Genomic DNA, 21,087 nt, shown 5'->3' on the forward strand with positions numbered 1-21,087 from the left:
CAAATTGACCCAATCACTGCGGTATATGGGCACCAAAGATAATAATATTGTGTGGTGGTCACTGGAGTCACATTTCTCAGAACAGAGTTTCAGATAGTAACGATTTTTGTCGTAAAATGTGACTTATTCTTCATACTGTTGGCATCTTCTAAATATGTAACCCCAAAAATAACTATTCTTTTTCGCAGTTATATGATAAAATTAAGCTATGGTACTTTCAAACATTCGCTCGCATTGAGTTGATAGTAAGTTGAGCGCCCAGATTTGAGAACGAGACACTGTATGTTTTATTCAATATCGTTGTATTATTTGAAGCGCAATAGTACAATTTTTACCTGAAAGGTTTGTGATTTACTTTTGTGTCTGCTCTTGAAATAAAAATTAAATGATTAACAACAAAATCTGAAATATATATCGCGGAGCGTGGATGCCATAACAGGTTTGAGGTCCGGGGATTGGGTAAGTGAAATATGTCAAAAATAATTTAACAATTCAGTCATACGACACTTTTTGAGCTAACCTTTCATTCTGTGTCAAAATTGTCAGTTAACCTCTAATATTTAATGTCAAACTTGGCTTGGTAATACACTCGGACTTGGCTAATGTTCTCCAAAATGGATACTATGCTTGACAAATTTAATCTAAAGTTGAATGACTAAAGAAAGGGTAATCTGTTATTGATTTAAAATGATATTGCACTGTAGATATCATGTTTTATGACACTGAAGCTTTCTTCACTATGGACAAATAATCAAATAAAATAATACACCATTTGCAGTTGGAAATTCAGCAACCTAATTTGGTATCTAAGGCTTTTTGAATCTCTATTAATTGAAAATGTATTTAATATACATAAAGTTAATGCATGTGTAGAGAGAATAAGGTAACTTAATTGTTAGTTGTTCTGTGTATAATATTACGACTATAATCTTAACTCACGGGAATACTAAACTTATATCCTCTATCGTTAGTTATTCCTTTCAATGTACATTGCACCACTTGTACGGTGTCCATATGTTAAAGTAAGAACCAAATTTAGAAAATGTTTGTCTAATTTTAAGGAATTAATGTTTTACTAAGACAAAATTTTGTCTGTCATTTGTAGACTTTTTGTTGAGTAATTTTGCATTTTTTATGCGTTTGACATTTTTTTATCCAGTCAGTACCTATCTGAACAATATATATAAATGCTCATATTAGTATCCACCTTGACCTAAGTTCAATAGTTCACATCGAATTCACTTTTGTAGAATAAAATTGCAATAGATAATATATTTGAATAGAGCACATTTTCTGGATAAACAATACATACTACGCAAAGTTTTCCTCAAAATTATAGTAAAAACTCTAGTAATGAATTTATCTTGTTGAATCTTTATAATGTATTCATGTTTATTTTGGTTTAAATATTTAATGTACTCGTATATATTTCACTATATATATTTATGTATGTATAGAGTAAGTAATGTGTATGACTTCGAACAATCCTCGAGAGTACCAACATGACCAGTCAGTTAATAGTTGAAATTCTTCCAAACAATCTCGCGCTTATAATTTGTATAATATTCTCATGGATACAATAAGAACTCTCTCGATACAATCAGTTTTGTATTTATTATATATGTTGGTATTCTATGTAATGTTAAACTTGTATTGAAAAATTAGTCATTAAAATATATCAACCCTTTCTCGGCAAATTGTCATAAATGTGTTCAAAACACATATGTTTTTTCCCAGATCATTGTATTTGGAGTGGATTTAGTAAAACAAAATGATCCTTACTTATCTGGTACTTATTTATGATAATTTTCCGAAAGAGGCTCAATATAAAAATGAATGGGAATGAGTTTATTCTCAAGTTTATTGGATATGTCTGATTATATTCCACAAATGTGTATATACATAGTACATTCATATGTTAGGCTGAATATAATGTATGCTGTCTTCGGAGTTATACCGTACAAATAAAAATATTCTTGCGCAAATGTTGTTTTATTTTTAAATCTAAAATAAGTAACTGATAAATGGTGGATTTTATATGCACTGTTTTGGTTTACGTTGCACTAATGATAAAAATCTGAATACTTAATTATATTTTAATATGTCAGTCTGTGCTCATGGACCCTAAGGGCGTTTGTGCACTACACGGAATTTTACGATCCAGCACGTCAGTTAGCATTTTAAAACAATGATTGCTTGGATTGGCTTGTGCTTTTGTCCATCTTTCTTCGGATCGGTGCGTGAACACGTTGCGTGTAAATTCGATCACGCTAAACTGTCGTCGCTTTCATTTTTCAAAACCGAACTGCCGGATGGTAAAATTCCGTGTAGTGTACGAGCGGCTTAAGTCAAAGTTTCTATTACTTAATTCATATTTTCAAAAAAGCCATTTAGGCTTACCTGAAAAAAGTTCCAAATTGAAACATTGTGTATATTGTAAGAACATAAATATTAAAAAATTCACGCAGTGAATTTGTAATTAGATAAGCTAGTACAGGTGCTAATTTTTAGCAAAAATTAGCACCTGTACTAGCTTGTCTAATTAAGACTACTAATTTATATGAGTTCCTAATAACACATTTCATAATGATATGTTAACCTTTCCGGAAGTACAAAAATTGATGTCCGACTTTCTCTGGGGAGTGGGTTCTTTTTACATGGAAATTTTTTTTTTCCTTTAAATCGATGTATTATGAAGATAGAAATTATGTTTTTTTTTTTAAATAACACCTATTCGAAATATTTTTCAATTATGAAAAAATTACACACAAATATCAACAGATGTCATTGCTATACAAGTATCATACTAATTGACAGATGGACTTCGACATACATTAATGTCCGTACTCCTTTAAGGAAAATTCGCACTGATGTTCATTTACGTCCATACTCAAAATACATGGGCTGGTTAATAGAACTGCAAGAGATTTAGATTTGAGTAAAACTCGATAAAAATCTATAACCCACTCACTTTTATTATCCATGAAATCATTTAATAACGGAATTATTTATAAAAGAACTGTTAATAATTGGATACTGGAAGTGGGTAGATATATTGTGTCATCAACCATGTCATCAATGACTACATGACTCATGATAGACAACTAAAAATAATTGACTAAACAAGCATTGTAAAATTTGATAAAAATAAATGCTATGATAACATACTGTATATTTAAAATTCAAAATATATGTATGATGAAAATAAATATAAAACAAAATAAAATAGTAAACCGAGTAGAAAAGTCATATGTGTAAATATGAAAATCTTACATGGCTAGCGTTGTTAGAAACCATTTGGCAATTAAAAGGTTAACAACGAAAATTAATTTCAGTGTTACAAATTTTCAAAACTGGTTTAATTTAGGGAATTTTGGATATGGACATGGACAATAGCAAACATTATCCCTTTGCTGTCTTGATGTTCCAGCCCTCGGGTCTTCCATATATTGTTTGGGTACATTTTCCGCTTGAAATGTTTGGTTAGATGTATTTCCTAGCGCGGTTTTTGAAGGTCTCTTGAAAAGATCCCTGATTTCCATTCCAGAACCACTTTTTCTGGACGTTAAAAACTCTGGTCTGTCTGAATACCTCATGTTGTCTTTTGATGGTTGTTGACAGGCAAAATTTTCCATGTTTACTTTATCATCGCTTGAATTTTTTGAATCAACATCGATATCTTGATTTCTCGCAATAGTGACATCAAAAATATTGAATTTTTTATACCTTATTTCAAGCGGCAACGATCGCAGGATATGAAATTCTTTGCAGACATTGCATCGACTTAAGTATACATTGTTTGAAAGTCCTGTAAAGTGAACAAAAAACATTTATTTATTTGGAAAAAGAGCTTTATGATAAAAATCTGTTTGCTGACAGTTTGCAAGATATAGGTAAGGTAAGATATTCTACATATTATGTGTAAAGTGTCTAGCTCTATCAATCCACCTTTAATTTACGAGAAAGGCTTGTAGGCTTACTTTACAAGAAAGGCTTGTAGGCTTACTTTACAAGAAAGAGTAAAAATTTAATAATTTAATCATATATGAAGATAACTACTTTTTATTTTTTTTATTGCCAAGTTAAGCATGATGGCTAAGTTATTAAGTTTTTTGTTCCGAATCCAATCCTTAGTATTATGGAGAGGTGCACAGTCCTGCACTCAAGATTCTTAGATCTTGGATGGAATATAATGCATAAGATATGCTGCCATATGGAAAGGATATTATGGAATATAAGAAACTTTTAAATTAAAATATGAAATTAAAAATGAAAAAAGCAGCAATGTTTAGGTCAGTCAGGGTTCCATGTAGACCAGGTTCCATCGTAACCGACATCATTAGACTGGTCTGAACTTTCGTAAGTGGGACAAGCTGTTGTTAATGTGTATAAGTACATAATAAAGTAAAACAATTGAGCTAGTATGAAGAACTAAATACATACATAGTACACTTTCTTTTCTTACCAATGGGTACACTGGATGACTGAAAATGAAATGGAATGCCTGCATGGTGCTTGTTTTTTATATCAACATCTGAAACATAAGTTTTTATTTTAAAAATCATACAAATCATACATAAAAATTCAAATTCACGTTAATGTGTCCTACATTACTACTACTACTACTACTACTACCATCACGCCGTTTCTCCGCAGAGGTAGGCAGAGAGGATGGAATGCCACACTCTTCTGTCCTGACATACACTCCTAGCCTCCTTCACATCCATACATCTAGTCATACATGCCCTCCGATTACGCAGACTTTTTACACCGCCAGATTTTAGGTTCTGATTGATCTGATCGTGCCAAGTCTTTTTCGGTCATCCTCGTTCTGTTTTCCATCTCACATTCGTCCTACATTACATATACGATAATGTCTCCTCATTGAGTTTTTGAGTGCTTTTCATGTCTTTTTTGTATTTCACAAACGAATGTATTGTATTTCACACTGAATGACACAATTATATCCACCCACCCTCACTTTCCATCCAGTTAGTTATTAACACATTCTTTGCGGGAAATGGTTAAAAGCGTCTTTTACATACTGTTGGTAGAGAACGGGAGATGCTTATAAGCGTTCTATTTGCTTACTTTTAGTAGAGCGCAAGAGATGCTAAAAAACATTGTACAGATCGGAATTGAATTTGCAGTTACTTGTAATTAGTATACTAAGGGTCGGACGGCAGACTGTCTGAGTACAATTAGGGTCAGGGTTGATGAAAAACACTGTTAATATCCAATTTTAATGACTTAATGGATAATGGGAGTAGGGCATAGTTTTATTACGTAGTACTCAAATTTTCGCTGACCAAATGTGTTATATGTTTAATTTGTTTCTGCATTTTTGATATTAATATTGATATGAATGTTTTTGTTAGGTGTTTATCTGTGATGGTGTGTATGAGTGTGCTTTTAAATGTTATCATCAACTCAAATTGAAAGATTCTGTAATCAAATTATAATTATTTATCGTATCTTCTCTATTCAAATTATAATATGTAAACCCAAACATAAAATTTAGAATGCTTGAAATTAAATAAATGGTCTTACAGCTACATAAATTACATTTCATTGAATCTCGTCTATGTTTTTCATTCTTGTCCCCATAAATTGGAAGGTGCTTGGATTTTACTGAAAAAATTGTGGTTAGGAAACAAATTAGTAATTTATTAAACGAACTTAATTTGTAAACTTACTAACTAACACACTGTTTCGTCCCAATAGAAACAGAGGATAGAATGCCAGAACACTTATTCTAACAAACAGATTTTAAATATTAAGGATTAAAAAAAATTCCTTAAATATATGAAATGCCTATTTTATGACCCTTCATCGCACCTGTTACTTACTCATAGTAGTATTAAAAGATAATTATTTTTGGAAGCTATTAATTATTTTATACAATACCTTTTACACTAAACATGTGAAATATAAATTCGTTAGCAATTTGAAAATTTTCTCTTAAAATATTTTGAGATTGATGGATTATCTACAATTAATATTCGTTTTAAATTAAAACTTTTGTATTTTTAACATAAAATAATTCATTTTTACCAAATGTACTAAAGAAAGATAATATTTTCATATTTTGAAATGCTGGTTCATAATATTTTTGGTTGTCACACCTGGTATGGTTAACCATAAATAATAATACGTTCAAAAAGTGTGATACATCATAACCGTTTTTTTTTAGTTCTAACCCTTAGCATTTGTGTGCCGCCATAGAGGCGGCATGCATGGTTTGAGGTATTACTTAAGTGCTGCCTCTATGGCACCAAGAAAATATTGTTTTATTTCTCAATATTATTTTATAAATTGTTTTTTTTACGTGTCAATAAAGTTAAATCAGAATTATAAAAGTGCAATTAGATAGTTATAAGTTTCGAAATTTAATTGAGTTGGTATGCACATACCAAAAACTTTTAGGCCCAAAAGGTTTATTATTTGTGTTCTAGTGATGTATAAATTGATGTAAGTAAAATCGTTTCCAGTTCAACTTAAAAAGCTTTGAGGTAGAAAAATGGAATTAAGTTGTAGCAGAAAAATAATCGAATCATAGACCCCATGATACTATGTACACTCGATGATATTTTTAAGCAAAAATTTTTTTTCATAAGGTTTCAATAATCATTTTCAGTTTCATTGCTTGATAACATTTCTACAAAAAAATCTTACAGAATTTAGAATGGTGCCAGCCGGATGTAATAAGTAAAGAATTGATTTTTATGTATGGAAAGAATCACTGTCAAGTATTATTTTTATTGGTTGGTTGTGGAAGTTTTGAATTATGTAAAACAAAATACAGAAAATAATATTAAAATTATGTTTCCATATTACCTATGTATGTCACGTTATAGGTATGTAGTATAGAAGAATCCAATTGTTTATGCATTTATATATTTCCAAAGATATTTAGATTTGGAAGTGTTTTTCTATGTCTTATGTTTTTTATCGGGAAACGTCAAACTTGCGACAAGATCTGTCGAAATAACTGCTGATTGTTTGATACGTTATTTTATTGCTTACATTAGTTGTATTTATTTTATATCTTCAGATTTTAATATTAAAATACAATGGCCGTAAGTACTTACCATTAAACTATGTATTTTTATGTTACTATTTCATTTACTCTGTTTCCAAATACATATGAATGATTATAATTTAAAACCTTGAATAATTACTTTTACCTATTCCGAATTTGGTTCTGAATGCCATATTACGACAGGTTTTTTATTTAAATAATTAATATGGACAAATATTTCATCAGTGGATTGATTTTTACTTGTATATGGCTTTTAATCAATGTGAACTGGTGTATCCTTTCAATACATAATTTATTTTTATTTTTATGAATCGATTTTTCATGCGTAGGTAATTGTTAAATATAATAATTTTTTTTAGACATTTTTTTAATTATTTACTTATCTATTATCTATTATTATCATAGAAATAAGGTATTGAGATTCTTTTTAATTGTCATAAGTTATAAGTCCATATTAGAGTAGTCAAGAGGCCGCATACAGCCTTAATGCTGCTGGTTCCCTACCCCTAAGTTGGGGTACAGTATTATTAGTCGCAGTTTCGCTATTTATGACTTTTCTTGAACAACCCCCGTAAATACCGAGAGACATCTGTATTGTTGTGTAGAAATACAAAAATAAGATAATCATCTCACCAGCAATCAAACCCAGGACCTCATCATGATAGCGAAATATAATTTTGTGGGTATTTACAAGGCCTGTTCAATTAATATGTAGACTTATGTCATATAATAAAATGTACTTTATTTAAAAGTTATATGTCTGCGCCTTCTTCAAAGTAGTCACCTATCCAACACACACACTTATCCCAACGGTGTTTCCACTTTTGGAAACTTTCAAACCCTTATCCGCACCCCAATGGTGCATAGGGCACTGCATTATATAAACACAGTGTTATCTTGATCGTTAACACACGAAGGAAAGGTGATCAGCCCTCCGCTTTAGGTACCAGTCCAGGGTAATATTGAGTAAATATTAGAGTGAAAAAATCACTTATATTTATTTGATCCCCCCTGGGAATCGAACCCGGGACCTCCAGAATGGTAGCCGACCGTGCTGACCATTACACTACGGAGGCGGACTTTTGGAAACAGTCCTGGAATACTCCTTTTGTGATGTCCTAGTGCTCCTTCATCGCATTTACTTAAATATTAGGAATCATTTCATATCTTCTTGCTTTTAAAGGTCTTTTGAGTATGGAGATCAAGAATAAGTTAGGAGGTGCGAGATTAGGTGAGTAGGGTGAATGGGAAAAAACAGTGATGGATTGTTTGGCCAAAAAGTCACGAATTCTGAAATCTGAAGGGGCTGGAGTGTTATCGTAAGTGTTGTTGTTTCATCAGCCCATTTAAGTTTCAGAACTTGTGAGTTTTCGGCCAAACATTAGATCACCGTTCTTCCCCACTCACCCTACTCATCTAACCTCGCTCCTTTTGACTCATCATTGTTCCCCAAAACTCAAAAAACCTTTGAAAAGAAGAAGATTTGAGACAATTCCCGAGATTAAGGCAAATGCAAAGGAGCTGAACGACATGACAGAAAAGCGTTCTAGCACTGTTTCCAAAAGTAGAAACACCATTGAGATAAGCGTGTGCGTCGGAGAGGTAACTACTTTGAAGGGGACCCAGATATGTAACTTCTAAATGAAGTACATTTTTTTTATGTCATCAGTCTATGTATTAATTGAACAGCCTTTGTATATATTCTGAATATTATTAAATTATTTATTAATTCGGCATTAACTTTGTGGAATGACATGATTATTTTATTCAAATTAAACACTTGAATATACCACTTTAATGACTTTTATTTTTATTTACGACTAGTTTCGAAAACGACACATGTTTTCATCTTCTGGTACAAATTAAAACTATTATTATTATATTATTAATATTTAAAGCATTTACTTAGTGGTTAGTCATTTCTGCTTATTTTTTTTTACAAAAATGTTAATAATATTAGTAAATAACCATATATCTAACCCTAGTGCATGTTTAACCTCGGCTCATAACGCATGTGTGTGCTGAACCCTTTAGTGTATGTTGGTCTTCGGGTCGACCAAAAATCGCATGTGTTAGACATTTTGTGTAGTTTTGAGTGTGTAAATGGTGCTATGGTGGTGAAGGGTGGTATTGTGTGCATGCTGTGATAGTGATTGTCCTGACGAAGAGACGGGTATGTCTCGAAACCGGTAGACATAAAAATCTCGGTGAGTGGTTTATATACTAATATTATTAACATTTTTGTAAAAAAATAAATAAGCCTTTGTACAATTTAGTTGATGACAACATTGCGTTGAATGTTTCCAGGACGTGGAGGAGAGCCCCTCGGAAACGGAGAATGTCCGCGTGGTGGTGCGAGTCCGGCCGTTGGACGCCAAGGAGAAACTTGAAGGCAGCCATAATGTGGTCACCGTAGACGCTGTCAATAACATGGTCACCGTCGTCAAGTCAAACTCTGTACCAAACGAACTGCCAAAGACCTATTCGTTTGACTCTGTTTTTGGAGTGGATACAACGCAGGTTAGTAAAAGTGAAATGATTATTCACCTGGATATTTTTTAATTGTAACGGGCGATTGAGCTCATTGTTGCGGGAAACCCTTAAAAGCGTCTTCTACATACTGTTGGTAGAGAGCGGGAAACGCTTTAAGCGCTCTATTTGCTTACTTTTGGCACAGCGCGAGAGATGCCAAAAAATATTGTACAGATTGGAATTGGGTTTGTGGTCACTTGTGTTTAAGTTTAAGTTACTTGTGATTAGTATTAGTATATATTTTGTCCGCCTCCGAGTGTAATGGTCAACACGCTCGGCTACCGTTCTGGAGGTCCCGGGTTCGATTCCCAAGGGGGGTAAAATAAATATAAGTGATTTTTTCACTGTCATATTTATTCAATATTACCCTGGACTGGTACCTGAAGCGGAGGGCTGATCACCTTTCCTTCATGTGTAAACGATCAAGATAACACTGCGTTTATATAACGCAGTGCCCTATGCACCATTGGGGTGTAGATAACGGTTTTATTATTATATTATTAGTATTAGTATACTAATTAGGGTCGTGGTTGATGAATAAACCACCCTTCAACAATGTGTTAAATGTACCTAATTTGATAATATAGGAGATTTTTTTATTTGTTTTTCACCATGCTCACAATTAAAAAATACAAATTACAGTAATGTACTGGGTTTTCCTGTGCTGAGGGAACATTTTACGGCACATACTAATTAATAAAACTATATGAAAGGTATATTGTTTTTGTCATGTAATCCATTAAAACTTGGCCAAGTGATGTGAAATATTTCAAATCTGCCTACCTCCATTGTCCATTTATGAATAGCTCTTTTATACTTTTACTTTCCCAACTACACCATTGCGCCTGTCTAATTCTTATTCTAGTTACACATCAAATATTTTGTCTTTTTTTTAAAGACCTAAAAAGGCAAAATATTATCATCACTTAATGTATTATTGTTTTAGATGGATATCTATATTCGAACAGCCAGTCCCATAGTCGAGCAGGTTTTGAAAGGTTATAATGGCACCATATTGGCCTATGGGCAGACTGGAACTGGTAAAACCTACACAATGGCTGGTATTCCCTCCGCTCCAGAATTGAAAGGAATAATCCCAAACTCCTTTGCGCATATTTTTGGACATATTGCAAAGGCTACAGGCGATGTGAAGTAAGTGTAATTTTTCATAAAATTTTATTTTGTAATCATAATTTAACTTAACGCTGGTACACAATGAATAGGATAGAAGCATTTGAAATGTGGCTTCATCGCAGAATGCTACATTTTCCCTGGATAGATAGGGTCACAAATAAAGAAGTTCTCAGAAGAGCTGGGTCAGACAGAGAATTATTGTCAAATACCAAGTTCGGAAGATCTCACATCTGGGTCACATATTTCTTGGATGGAATGGCAATCGTTAGTAATAAATGGTTAAAAGTAATGTTATTTAAAGTACAAACTAAAACTTCCTTAGGGAATTACAACTCAGATGATGGGTGCTCTTATATAATCTGAATTGTCAGCAAGCCGTTCTAATGTCACATTAAATTTTAATCAACATGAATGGATAATAATCAGAAGATACAAATAGTGCATAATGGATCTAATTTTATTTAAGTAACAATTTCTCAATCTCTTGATTTGGCCTTAAATTTGTGGACTGACATACACTCATACTTTTATAAGACCATTTTTTTAAATTTACACACTTAACAGTATGGGAAAAGTATTTCTACCCGTTCGGTCGATTGATGCATAAGGACGGGAAGGGTATTTTTACTTTCTGCCCCGGCGTCATTTAAAAAAAGAAGGAATTTTTTAATGTTTTTATACGAATATTATATACCAATCTCTTTGTAGAGGTCTAAACTTTATCTACACAATTATCAAATCCTGCTGGGACGCCTGCAGACCTGCAGGCGTAAAAAACACCCGTCCGAAATGTGTTAATGTAAACAAGACTTGTTTCGAGAACTGTAAATGCTCCTATTAACAATTTGTATTTTCTTCCATTGATTAGTCATTTTTACGTTGATAAACTCCAAAAGTGTTATTATCTAATTGTTTTAGTTTTATATATAAATAATGGTTTCTAAACTCTGTATCGCAGGTTTTTGGTGCGTGTGACATATTTGGAAATATACAATGAAGAGGTACGAGACTTACTCGGCTCCAAAGGCCACAACAAGCAGAGTTTAGAAGTCAAAGAGCGACCTGACATCGGTGTGTTCGTCAAGGACCTGACTGGGTATGTTGTCCACAATGCGGACGAATTGGAGAGGGTCATGCAGATGGGCAACAAGAATCGGGCGGTCGGAGCCACCGCGATGAACACGGAGAGCTCCAGATCTCACGCCATCTTCTCCATCACCGTCGAGTCGAGCACTCTGGGAGCTGACGGCAACCAGCACGTCAAGATGGGGAAACTTCACTTGGTGGACTTGGCTGTAAGTTAAATAAATAATATTTGCCAAATTTATAAACCATTACTTTTTCTAAATATCATAATGTTGTACAGATACATTAATCTGTGCTAGCAAAATGGCGCACTAAATGAATTAGCTCGAAGCAGAGTCTGTTTTCCACATACAGTACTTTTAATTCTTTGTCTTTTTCGCTCTCCTTGGACATAATTCCTTGCACTTTTAATCATTTATACCCTCATCCACACCCGCGGGTGCATAGAGCACCGTATGATATAAACGCAGTGTTGTCTTGATTGTTAACTGATGAATTAAAACAATAAAAAACCAACGATTGCTGCAAAATGCATGGCTGACGGGAAACACTACACAATATCAAAAGATACAACGGATCCTGCGCCACATGCATTTGTGAAAATATTCACCTGTATATTGGTGCAATAATATGTATTCTAGCACTGCAAGTAAAGAAAATTTTCATGTCTGAGATGTCCGTAATAAATTAAATTTGTGATAAATTCAATTTTGAATACATTTGGAATCTTCGGGTACAGTTAAGACTCCAAGAATTCGCTGGCCGAGAAGTACACTTGGCTATAATTTAATGGGCTGAATTTCCTTCATTATTCTATTGTTTTTCTTTTTTTTAGGGTTCTGAGAGGCAAAGCAAAACACAGGCCGCAGGAGCTCGCTTGAAGGAGGCGACTAAAATAAATCAATCTCTCTCTGTACTGGGTAATGTAATATCGGCTCTAGTGGACGGGAAGAGTACTCACATTCCGTACAGGAACTCCAAACTCACAAGGCTGCTGCAAGATTCACTAGGGGGCAATTCCAAAACTGTCATGGTATGAAAATCTTTAAAATAATCATAAACCAATAACAGTATGCTATTTCATTTCAGCAAAAACTCGATTTAACATAATTTTACAAAAACTTTTTGCAATAGTGGAGTTTTTTTTTTAAGTGGAGGTTTTTTTAAAAGTGGAGGTTTTTTCTAGTGGTTGAATTTCGTTTTCATATAAACAATACCTCATATAGTTAAATTATGATCTTTATATATCAGCAAACAAAATTTTGAGTGTGTCAAAATACTTGATCACAAATCTGGGTTTTGTCCAATTAGGAGTTATTAAAAAAAAAATTGACATCTCAACATAGATAATGGACAAGAAGGATGATATATATGTAAAAGTTTGAGTGGTGTGGTTGTCAATCATGGGTAGAATAGTGAATGTTGCATGTGTGTGAAGTGATATCACTTAACCATGAAAGGTCATAAGCCCTATGTATTCGAGAATTCCATATTCTTTTTCATCACTTTATTGGAAAAAAAAATACTAAATCTATTTAAAGATGTCAAAAAAAGTATTTCACAACACTTTAATTATTCATTGAGCACACTGAAGCATAATCTAATACTGCATTGAATATTTTATTATTAAGCACTTTGGTTTCTCAAGAAATTTATACATTGGCCCTTCTTTTAGATTGCTAACATTGGACCAGCAGACTCTAACTATGTAGAGACAATCAGCACCTTGCGGTATGCGAACAGGGCCAAGAATATCGAGAACAAAACTCATGTCAACGAAGAGCCCAAGGATGCCCTTCTCACCCGCTTCCAACAGGAGATTGATGAATTACGGAAACAGCTCGAAGATGGTGTTAATGGTATGATATTCAATGATACGCTGTAAAATATTAACTAACTAGCTGACTAACAATCACATTGCTTCCGGGCAGAGAGAACAGAACTTCACACCACTATCTTTGCGAACTATCTTCGCCTCTTCAACATTCATGCATCTTCATACATACCCGCCAATTATTCCTACTGACCTAACGACTTTCAATTATTTGAAATACTTGATCATTCCATGTTTTCCTCGGTCTTACTCTCCTGCACTTGTCTTTGGGATGTTGAAGGAAGATGATGGTATTTACCAAGTGAAATTTAAATACCTTCACATACGCTGTTTGAAAATGATGCGAAATGCATCAAAACACGTGACACAATAGATTTTTAAGAAATAGGGATATTTAATAAGTGAGATTTAATTTAAATTTAAAAGTGACAAAACGATGTATGATAGATTTTCGAATAGTGAAATAAGGAAGGAATGCAAAGCTGAGACAAGCATTATCGATAAAATTAAGAAAGGTGTGTTGAGATGGTTTGGACATGTAGAACGAATGAGTGAGGAAAGAACTGTAAAACGAATTTATGAAGCGAATGTAATTGGAAAAAGGAGCAGAGGAAGACCGAGAAAAACTTGGCACGATCAGGTATGCCAAATACTTGAAAGCGGTCAGGTTAGGAGTCGTAACAATCGGCGGGTGTGTATGAGGAGATGCATGAACATGGAAGAGGCGAGGAATGTTTTGCAAAAACAGAGTGGTATGGCGTTCTATTCTCTCTGCCTACCCCTGCGGAGGAAGCGGCGTGATGGTTAGTTAGTTGTTTTTTTATAAATAAAAGGTTTGTTTATTTTTCAGACCTTGGATCTGATTCAGAAAATGGGTTGTCTGATATTGAAGTGTCAGATTCAGCCGACGAAATCGAAGACTATGTTGACGAAGATGGGACTGTCAGACGAAGGAAAAAGGTAATGTTTTGTTTTCTTCAGTTTTTTTTGCAACTAAAATTTAAAGATTACTTTTGAAAATGTACATATTGATTTTCAGGAGTTGGATGAAACTGAAAAGGCTGATGCCGAAAAGGCTCATCTCGCCAAAAAAGCTCTGGAAGAAAAGAGAGCCGAGTTGCAGAGAACCAAGTATGTTATCATCTGTAATTTAAATTTTGCCATAATTCGAAAAATATTTCAAAATTGTTGTCACTGTAATTATTTTCTATAATAAATTCTTGTGCCTCTCCGCGTTGAAGGCTGGCAATCGTTTTACAATTTTTACTTTGTGTGCAGCCATTCTAAACAGTGACAGTGAAACCACTCTACAGGATATACATTTTCTTATGCTTTGTTTACTTTGTAATAACATACATCGTTCACACCTTTCAACAACGTCATGTATCAAAAATTGACAAATTTCAGTTGAGCATGTTTTCGGAATGCCCAGAAAATGTACTATATCCCAGCAAAAGCGGCATATTTTTAACTTAATATTTACCCGCTACAGGGTAGAATGTGTTGTTTTTGCATTTTGAAGAAAAGGCATTGTTTAATTATTCTTTTCAATGTACTAAATATTTTTCGAATGAAAAAAAACATTCAGGTTTTACCTTAAAAAATCTGTTACACAGTAAAAAGTCCAATAAGTGGCTTGATGTTTATTTTTAATACATTTTATTATATTTTTAAACGTTAAAAACGATCACCTGAAAAATCAAGTTTTTTGATACATGACGTTGTTGAAAGGAGTGAATGACGTATTACTTTATTTTCTCTTCCCTCATAAAATGGCCAAAGTACTCTAGCTTTTTCTTTTCTTTATAGTGTTATATAACTTCTCTCTCTTTTCCCATGCGTCTTAAAATATCTTCATTTTAAACTCTCTTTAATATTTATTCAATATTACCCCGGAGTGGTAGATGAAGCGGAGGGCTGATCACCTTTCCTTCATGAGTTAACGATCAAGGCAACACTCCGTTTATATGATGCAGTGCCCTATGCACCATCGGGTGCGGATGAGGGCTTGAAGAAAAATTAATGCATAATAGTTATTGCACCAACCTAATAGGGTATTATCACTCGGGAAAATATCTAATTTAACATACTCAACCTATAAAGGATTGTGTAAGACTCGTTTGGTGTTTCTAACAGCCGATATAATCAATATTTTCATTCATCATTTTCTTTTGCGAAATTCGCTTTCGCAAAAACGTTGTTTTCATAAGTTGGCAACGAATGACGTCACAGAAAAGAATCCACATTACTACTATTACAGCTCTACAAAGCAGATAGATACATAAAGGGATACGCTCCATAACACGCCCGATGACGTAAAATATGATGACGTATAGTGGTGTCCGTTTTTCGTTTAATTAAAATACCTAAAGTTTAAACCTTCATATCTCCCTCACTTCTCTACAGATTTCAATAAGAATGTTACCTATAGTCTTGCTATTTTTTATATTAATTTATTAGCCAATAAGGACACTTTATGAGAATGATCCATTACGTATTGCTTTTCCTTTTGATATAATGGCAACTCTTTAATGGGGTGTTTTTTGTTTGTTTGTTTGCAGACAAGCACAACTTGACCTGAAGGAGAAGCTTCAGAGATTGGAGAGTAAGGTGTTGGTGGGGGGAGAAAACCTTCTGGAAAAGGCGGAAGCCCAACAACAACTACTGGAACAGACGGCCAAGGAGTTGCAACTCCGGCAGATCAACGAAGAGAGACTACAAACACATTTGCAAAGGAAAGAGGTGAGATGCTGTTGTAATATGTGAATATGTACAGTAAAAGCTTTGGAGTTCGAAATTGAAGGGACCAAAATTTGAATAATATTCTAAATGTGAAATTAAGAAATCTAAAAACAAATAATTAATTAATCTCAATTGATTTTTTTGTTGTTCGGAAAATAAGAAACCATGTTTTATAGTTATTTTTTTAGAATTATTTTTTTTCCACATTAAAAAAAAAATGTCCTGAATTTAAAATGATTTTACAAAAAAAAAAACTTATTTTTTTGTTTTTAACCACTTTTTTATTGGTACTTTTTTCCAACCGGTTTTGACCTTGTCATCTTCAGGGATCAACATGCACTCTCAGAGTACATGTTTACCCCTGAAGATGACAAGGTTCTTGTCAAAACCGGTTGGAAAAAAAGTACCAATAATAAAATGGTTGAAAACAAAGTTGTAGTTTTTTTTATAAAATTTATAAATTGTGCCTCAAAGTATCTGCGAAAAACATTTAATAATATTTAAAAAAAAAATGAAATGGCTCCCTTTGTATGAAAAATCATTGTAGAGACCAGAATTCTGAGGCCTAAAACTGATCACATTCAAGTTAAAACGGCGTTGATTCAATACAGTTCCCTATGGACTGGTGCGTTTAAATGACTGTCAGAAATTATAATATCCTCTGTTTTAGGCCGAGCGTCTCGACATGGAAGAAAGGTACTCAACACTGCAAGAAGAAAATGCAGCCAAGACCAAAAAGTTGAAGAGAGTTGTTCAGCTCCTGAACTCGGCTAAGGCGGAACTAGCGGACCAGATGAGGGAGCAGCAGAGAGAGATGGAGGGAATCCTGGACAACATCAGGGCCCTGAAGAGGGAAATACAACTTGCCGATTTGGTCCTGGACTCTTACATTCCCAAGGAGTATCAGGTAAATTTTATGCTTAAAGCTGAGATCTCAGTTATTCAAATTTAGAACCCGAAGGGCCGCGCCATAGGTCGAATGTGTCTACGCAATTTTTTTTAGGATACATATTGGAATTTGACTTTTTTTTTGGAACATACATATATTGAGAATTTTTTTTATTTTTTATCTGATGTGGTGCCCTATGCACCATCTGGGTATATAAAAGTTGTCCTTTATTATTGTCATAAGTCACGTGCGTCATTGATTTATGATGATGACGAAAGAGCGTATCGCTATTTTTTTGGTTTTGGCGACATGTTGTCGTGTTTTGTGATCACGCTAGGTGGTCACGTTTTTAATATAATGAGGAAATGCCAGAATAAAATTAAAGAATGTTGTACTCACAGTTAGTCCTTTTATTTATATAAGTACGATTACACTGGAATCAGATAATTACAAAATACTTAATACTCTATATATAAATCAAAGAAGCAAAATGAAAGTCGCAATAAAAACGTCCGATGATTCCAACGAACTAGGTAACTCTCTTTGCATTTGCAATCGGCCCGCCTCGGCGTTGGTTTCGCTCGGAAATCTCCGTTCCCATTCGTCTCGTTACGCGTCCGTCAGCGCTGCCAACTCGACAATGTAGCTACGTCGCCTACAACAAGTTGTCTTTGGCATTGTTGTGAATAAAAAATTAGTCAAATATGTAATGGTAAAATTTTGACAACGGCTAGTGCATAACATTTAGTTATAGTGTTGCAAGTAAAAAAAATTGTTGCAATGTTTTTTGTGTCTGTTTTTTGGTCAGGCTTCAATAATATGTTAATGGACTGAAGACTCGTGTTGATTCTAATAATTGAAATGAGAAATACCGTGGACGTGCTTAACCCTTAAAGTGCGAACTGTCGATAGATGGACTCTCTATTAATGCGTATAAAGTGCGGAGCGTCGGAATATCAACTATTGCGCAATTTGATTTAGGTATTGACCCATACAGACGTGTCTTAGCGCGCGCATGTATAACGTTTTTAATAAGTTAATAACATTTATAAATAACCATTTAAAATTATTTTGCTGTGAATTTAACATGAATTTTTAAAATTTTTTAAGTAAAAGCTTTTTATTTCTACCTACAAAATGTCAAATTCGTCAAGTAGTGATGATGAAAAGCAATTAGCAATTTATGCAAAATATGTGAAAATAAGCTCAGCACTATAAGGGTTAATCATTCTAATAGGACCCTGTGCTCTTAGCACAAATAAATTGGGCCACAACATGTTATTATGTCTCGTAAACTGATATGTTTCATATTTTAGAAATTGCTGGAACAATACATACATTGGAACGAGGACATCGGAGAATGGCAAGTTCGCTGTGTCGCCTATACAGGAAATAATATGAGGAAGCAGCACATACTGAATATGCAGAATAAAGAAAGAGAGGTAAGTTAATTAACACATTAAAGCTGGGAAAATTTATTGCAAAATATGTTTTGTGAAGGAGCCATTTTGCAATTAAAAACCTAATTTAACCACTTTGATAAAAATTTAAGTACATATATTGCTCACTCCTTTCAAGAACGTCATAAATAAAAAAAACTTGATTTTTCAGGAGAACGTTTTTAAAGTTTAAAAATATAATACAATGTATTAAAAATAAATATCAAGCCACTTATTGAACTTTTTACTGTGCAACAGATCTTTTAAGGTAAAACCTGAAGGTTTTTTCTCCATATGTAAAATATTTAGTACATGTAAAAAAAAAATGAAAACATACCTTTTCTTCAAAATACAAAAACAACACTTTCTGCCCTGTAGCGGGTAAATATTAAGTTAAAAATATGCCGCTTTTGCTGGGATATAGTACATTTTCTGGGTATTTGGAAAACATGCACAACTAAAAATTGTTGATTTTTGATTTATGACGTTCTGGAAAGGAGTGAGCGATATGTAAACAGTTCAAACCTTACAATAAAACAAACAAAGTATTCGAAAAAGGGGCTGGCAACTTTTTGTGTACTAAAATATTTGAAATTAAACATTTAGAATGAAAAAAAAATCACAAAACATTTCCATAGCCGGGGTTCCCAAAGTGTGCGTTGCGGCGCCCTGGTGCGCCGTAGAAATTAAGAGGGGAAAGTAAAGGTAGAAATAAACTTGTAAGTGCACCGCGGGCTGAAAAAGAATTGGGAACCCCTGGTCTGATGAGTTAATCCTCGAGAGTTCTTTAAAAAAAATTATTTTTTCCCTAGTAAGTATTTGTATTTGTTATACAAGATATATGCAAACTATTTATATATTTGACACCTATCAAATAAGGATTTGTGCATGTGTATAATAGCACTTTCCGTTTTTATATTTATTCAGACAATGACAGCTAAGGCTATCAGAAAAACAACACAGTATAAAATAAAATTATTACAGTGTTTGAAAATGACGTGGAATGCATCAAAACCCGTGTCACAATAGATTTTAAGAAATTGTGGTAATTTCCAAGTAAATCTTGAATTAAAAATGGATGCATTTTACCACAAAGTGCCAAATTAATTAATGAAAAATAATTGGTTATGAAATTTTATTACAATAAGATTATTTTTCTCTATTTTTCTTTCACCTGGTCAATATTTAATAAAATTTTCTTTATATCCCCATAGCACGAGAGTGTGGATCTGTCGGGTCAGTATCTCACTTACGGCAGCAGCGTCACGGCAGGAGTCACCACGGAGAGACGTCCTCGGTCTGCCAGAACCGGAATATCCGGAGTACCCCGCCCGGCGACCGCTCGATCACAAAACAGGCGCTAGATTATACCTAACTTTATATAAAATCTCTACACTTTGAAAACAATACTTGCACGCTTCGTATGGATCCCAACGACTGACTACTGAAGATTTCACAGGAAAAAAATAGTTCGCCACAGTTTAAAACAAAAATATTGGATATCAATACTGTGTATCGAGTTTTAGTAATGTGGGTACATAACATAACAACAGTTAAATAGAGTCAATTGGTTCTAAAAAATTGCTCTACCCTGTTCTACAGAAATTTGCACTATTTGAAATATTCACCTATATATTTTACAATTATTTATTGATTTGTACCTGGCAGTTATTCATTTATTTATTTAACATTTATGCACCCTATGACCTTTTATATTGAAATTATTAATTTATTAACACACATTTACATATTTACCTAGTGAAACTTTCCTTGATAATGAGTTTTGTAGTCTTTTTCTATTAGGATCATATTCTTCTACGATGATAAAAAAAAATGTCAAGATGATTGATCAAGTTTTGTTTATATTCTTGCCTCCCAAATTCTGAACACCGTCTTCGGATGCACAATGTATATGTACGTTGAATGACCAACAGCGAGGACTGCCTTTAAAAGCAGTTTAAATGCATTAATCTCATGTAACGTGTTTTGAAGGAAATTTCCAATTTTGGATGTACGTAAAGACTTTAATTATTTATCTACATAAATGATTGTTAAATTAAATTACTTTAATTTTGATGACAGTTATACATTTTGTGCAAATTTGTCAGATCGCATTTTTTTGGTATTGTCTTTGAAAATGCACTTATTCATTAACTCAAATATTATAAATCGAGCCATTGTCGTGAATTTTGGTGGCCATCTTGGATTTTGAAGGCCTTGTGTATTGTCATTATGGTATTTGTTGGCTGAATAGCACAATAATTTTAGGCAATGTGAGCTTCCGCCTGGCACCACTTGTAATAATGCCTGTCGTATGGGTCAGTATGTGAAATTTCAATTATCGGTAAACAGGTAAATTGAAAGCTGTCCCACCGCATGCCTAGATCTG

At 33.5% G+C, this 21,087-nt stretch overlaps 2 protein-coding genes across 4 annotated transcripts; one reads left to right on the forward strand and one right to left on the reverse strand.

The window, feature by feature from the left end:
• Window positions 1-2,806: 2,806 nt before the first annotated feature.
• LOC148312996 (uncharacterized) lies at window positions 2,807-6,093 on the reverse strand. 3 transcript variants are annotated; one of them, XM_088270236.1, is made up of 4 exons: window positions 5,908-6,093; window positions 5,566-5,631; window positions 4,466-4,534; window positions 2,807-3,808 (listed from the first exon to the last, which is right to left on the reverse strand). In XM_088270236.1, the coding sequence occupies exons 1-4, from the start codon at window positions 5,921-5,923 to the stop codon at window positions 3,348-3,350; spliced, it is 612 nt and encodes a 203-aa protein (XP_088126362.1). In that variant the 5' UTR covers window positions 5,924-6,093; the 3' UTR covers window positions 2,807-3,347. The 3 variants fall into 3 exon arrangements, 2 of the variants coding, with proteins under 2 accessions (XP_088126362.1, XP_088126353.1); XM_088270227.1 differs by having other exon boundaries at window positions 5,551-5,631; XR_015838504.1 differs by lacking the exon at window positions 5,566-5,631.
• An 841-nt stretch (window positions 6,094-6,934) lies between these two features.
• Klp64D (kinesin-like protein 64D) lies at window positions 6,935-20,191 on the forward strand. Its single transcript, XM_088270248.1, has 12 exons — window positions 6,935-7,079; window positions 9,350-9,562; window positions 10,521-10,726; window positions 11,667-12,003; window positions 12,630-12,827; window positions 13,470-13,653; window positions 14,479-14,588; window positions 14,668-14,759; window positions 16,190-16,370; window positions 17,041-17,277; window positions 18,576-18,701; window positions 19,913-20,191. The coding sequence occupies exons 1-12, from the start codon at window positions 7,074-7,076 to the stop codon at window positions 20,060-20,062; spliced, it is 2,040 nt and encodes a 679-aa protein (XP_088126374.1). The 5' UTR covers window positions 6,935-7,073; the 3' UTR covers window positions 20,063-20,191.
• The last annotated feature ends 896 nt before the right edge of the window (window positions 20,192-21,087 follow it).

Source organism: Brachycentrus maculatus, unplaced genomic scaffold, assembly GCF_059751285.1.
Source record: "Brachycentrus maculatus isolate JH-2025_06_01 unplaced genomic scaffold, ASM5975128v1 h1tg000026l, whole genome shotgun sequence".
NCBI classification, from domain to species: domain Eukaryota; kingdom Metazoa; phylum Arthropoda; class Insecta; order Trichoptera; family Brachycentridae; genus Brachycentrus; species Brachycentrus maculatus.

Bases quoted from the DNA above. Each gene is read 5' to 3' on its own strand.
- LOC148312996 (XM_088270227.1), bottom strand. The intron at 4,535-5,550 runs GTAAGACCATTT...CTTATGTTTCAG, and splicing joins GAAATGTAATTTATGTAGCT to ATGTTGATATAAAAAACAAG. The intron at 3,809-4,465 runs GTAAGAAAAGAA...TTCACTTTACAG, and splicing joins GTCATCCAGTGTACCCATTG to GACTTTCAAACAATGTATAC.
- Klp64D (XM_088270248.1), top strand. The intron at 12,828-13,469 runs GTATGAAAATCT...CCCTTCTTTTAG, and splicing joins GCAATTCCAAAACTGTCATG to ATTGCTAACATTGGACCAGC. The intron at 17,278-18,575 runs GTAAATTTTATG...TTCATATTTTAG, and splicing joins ACATTCCCAAGGAGTATCAG to AAATTGCTGGAACAATACAT.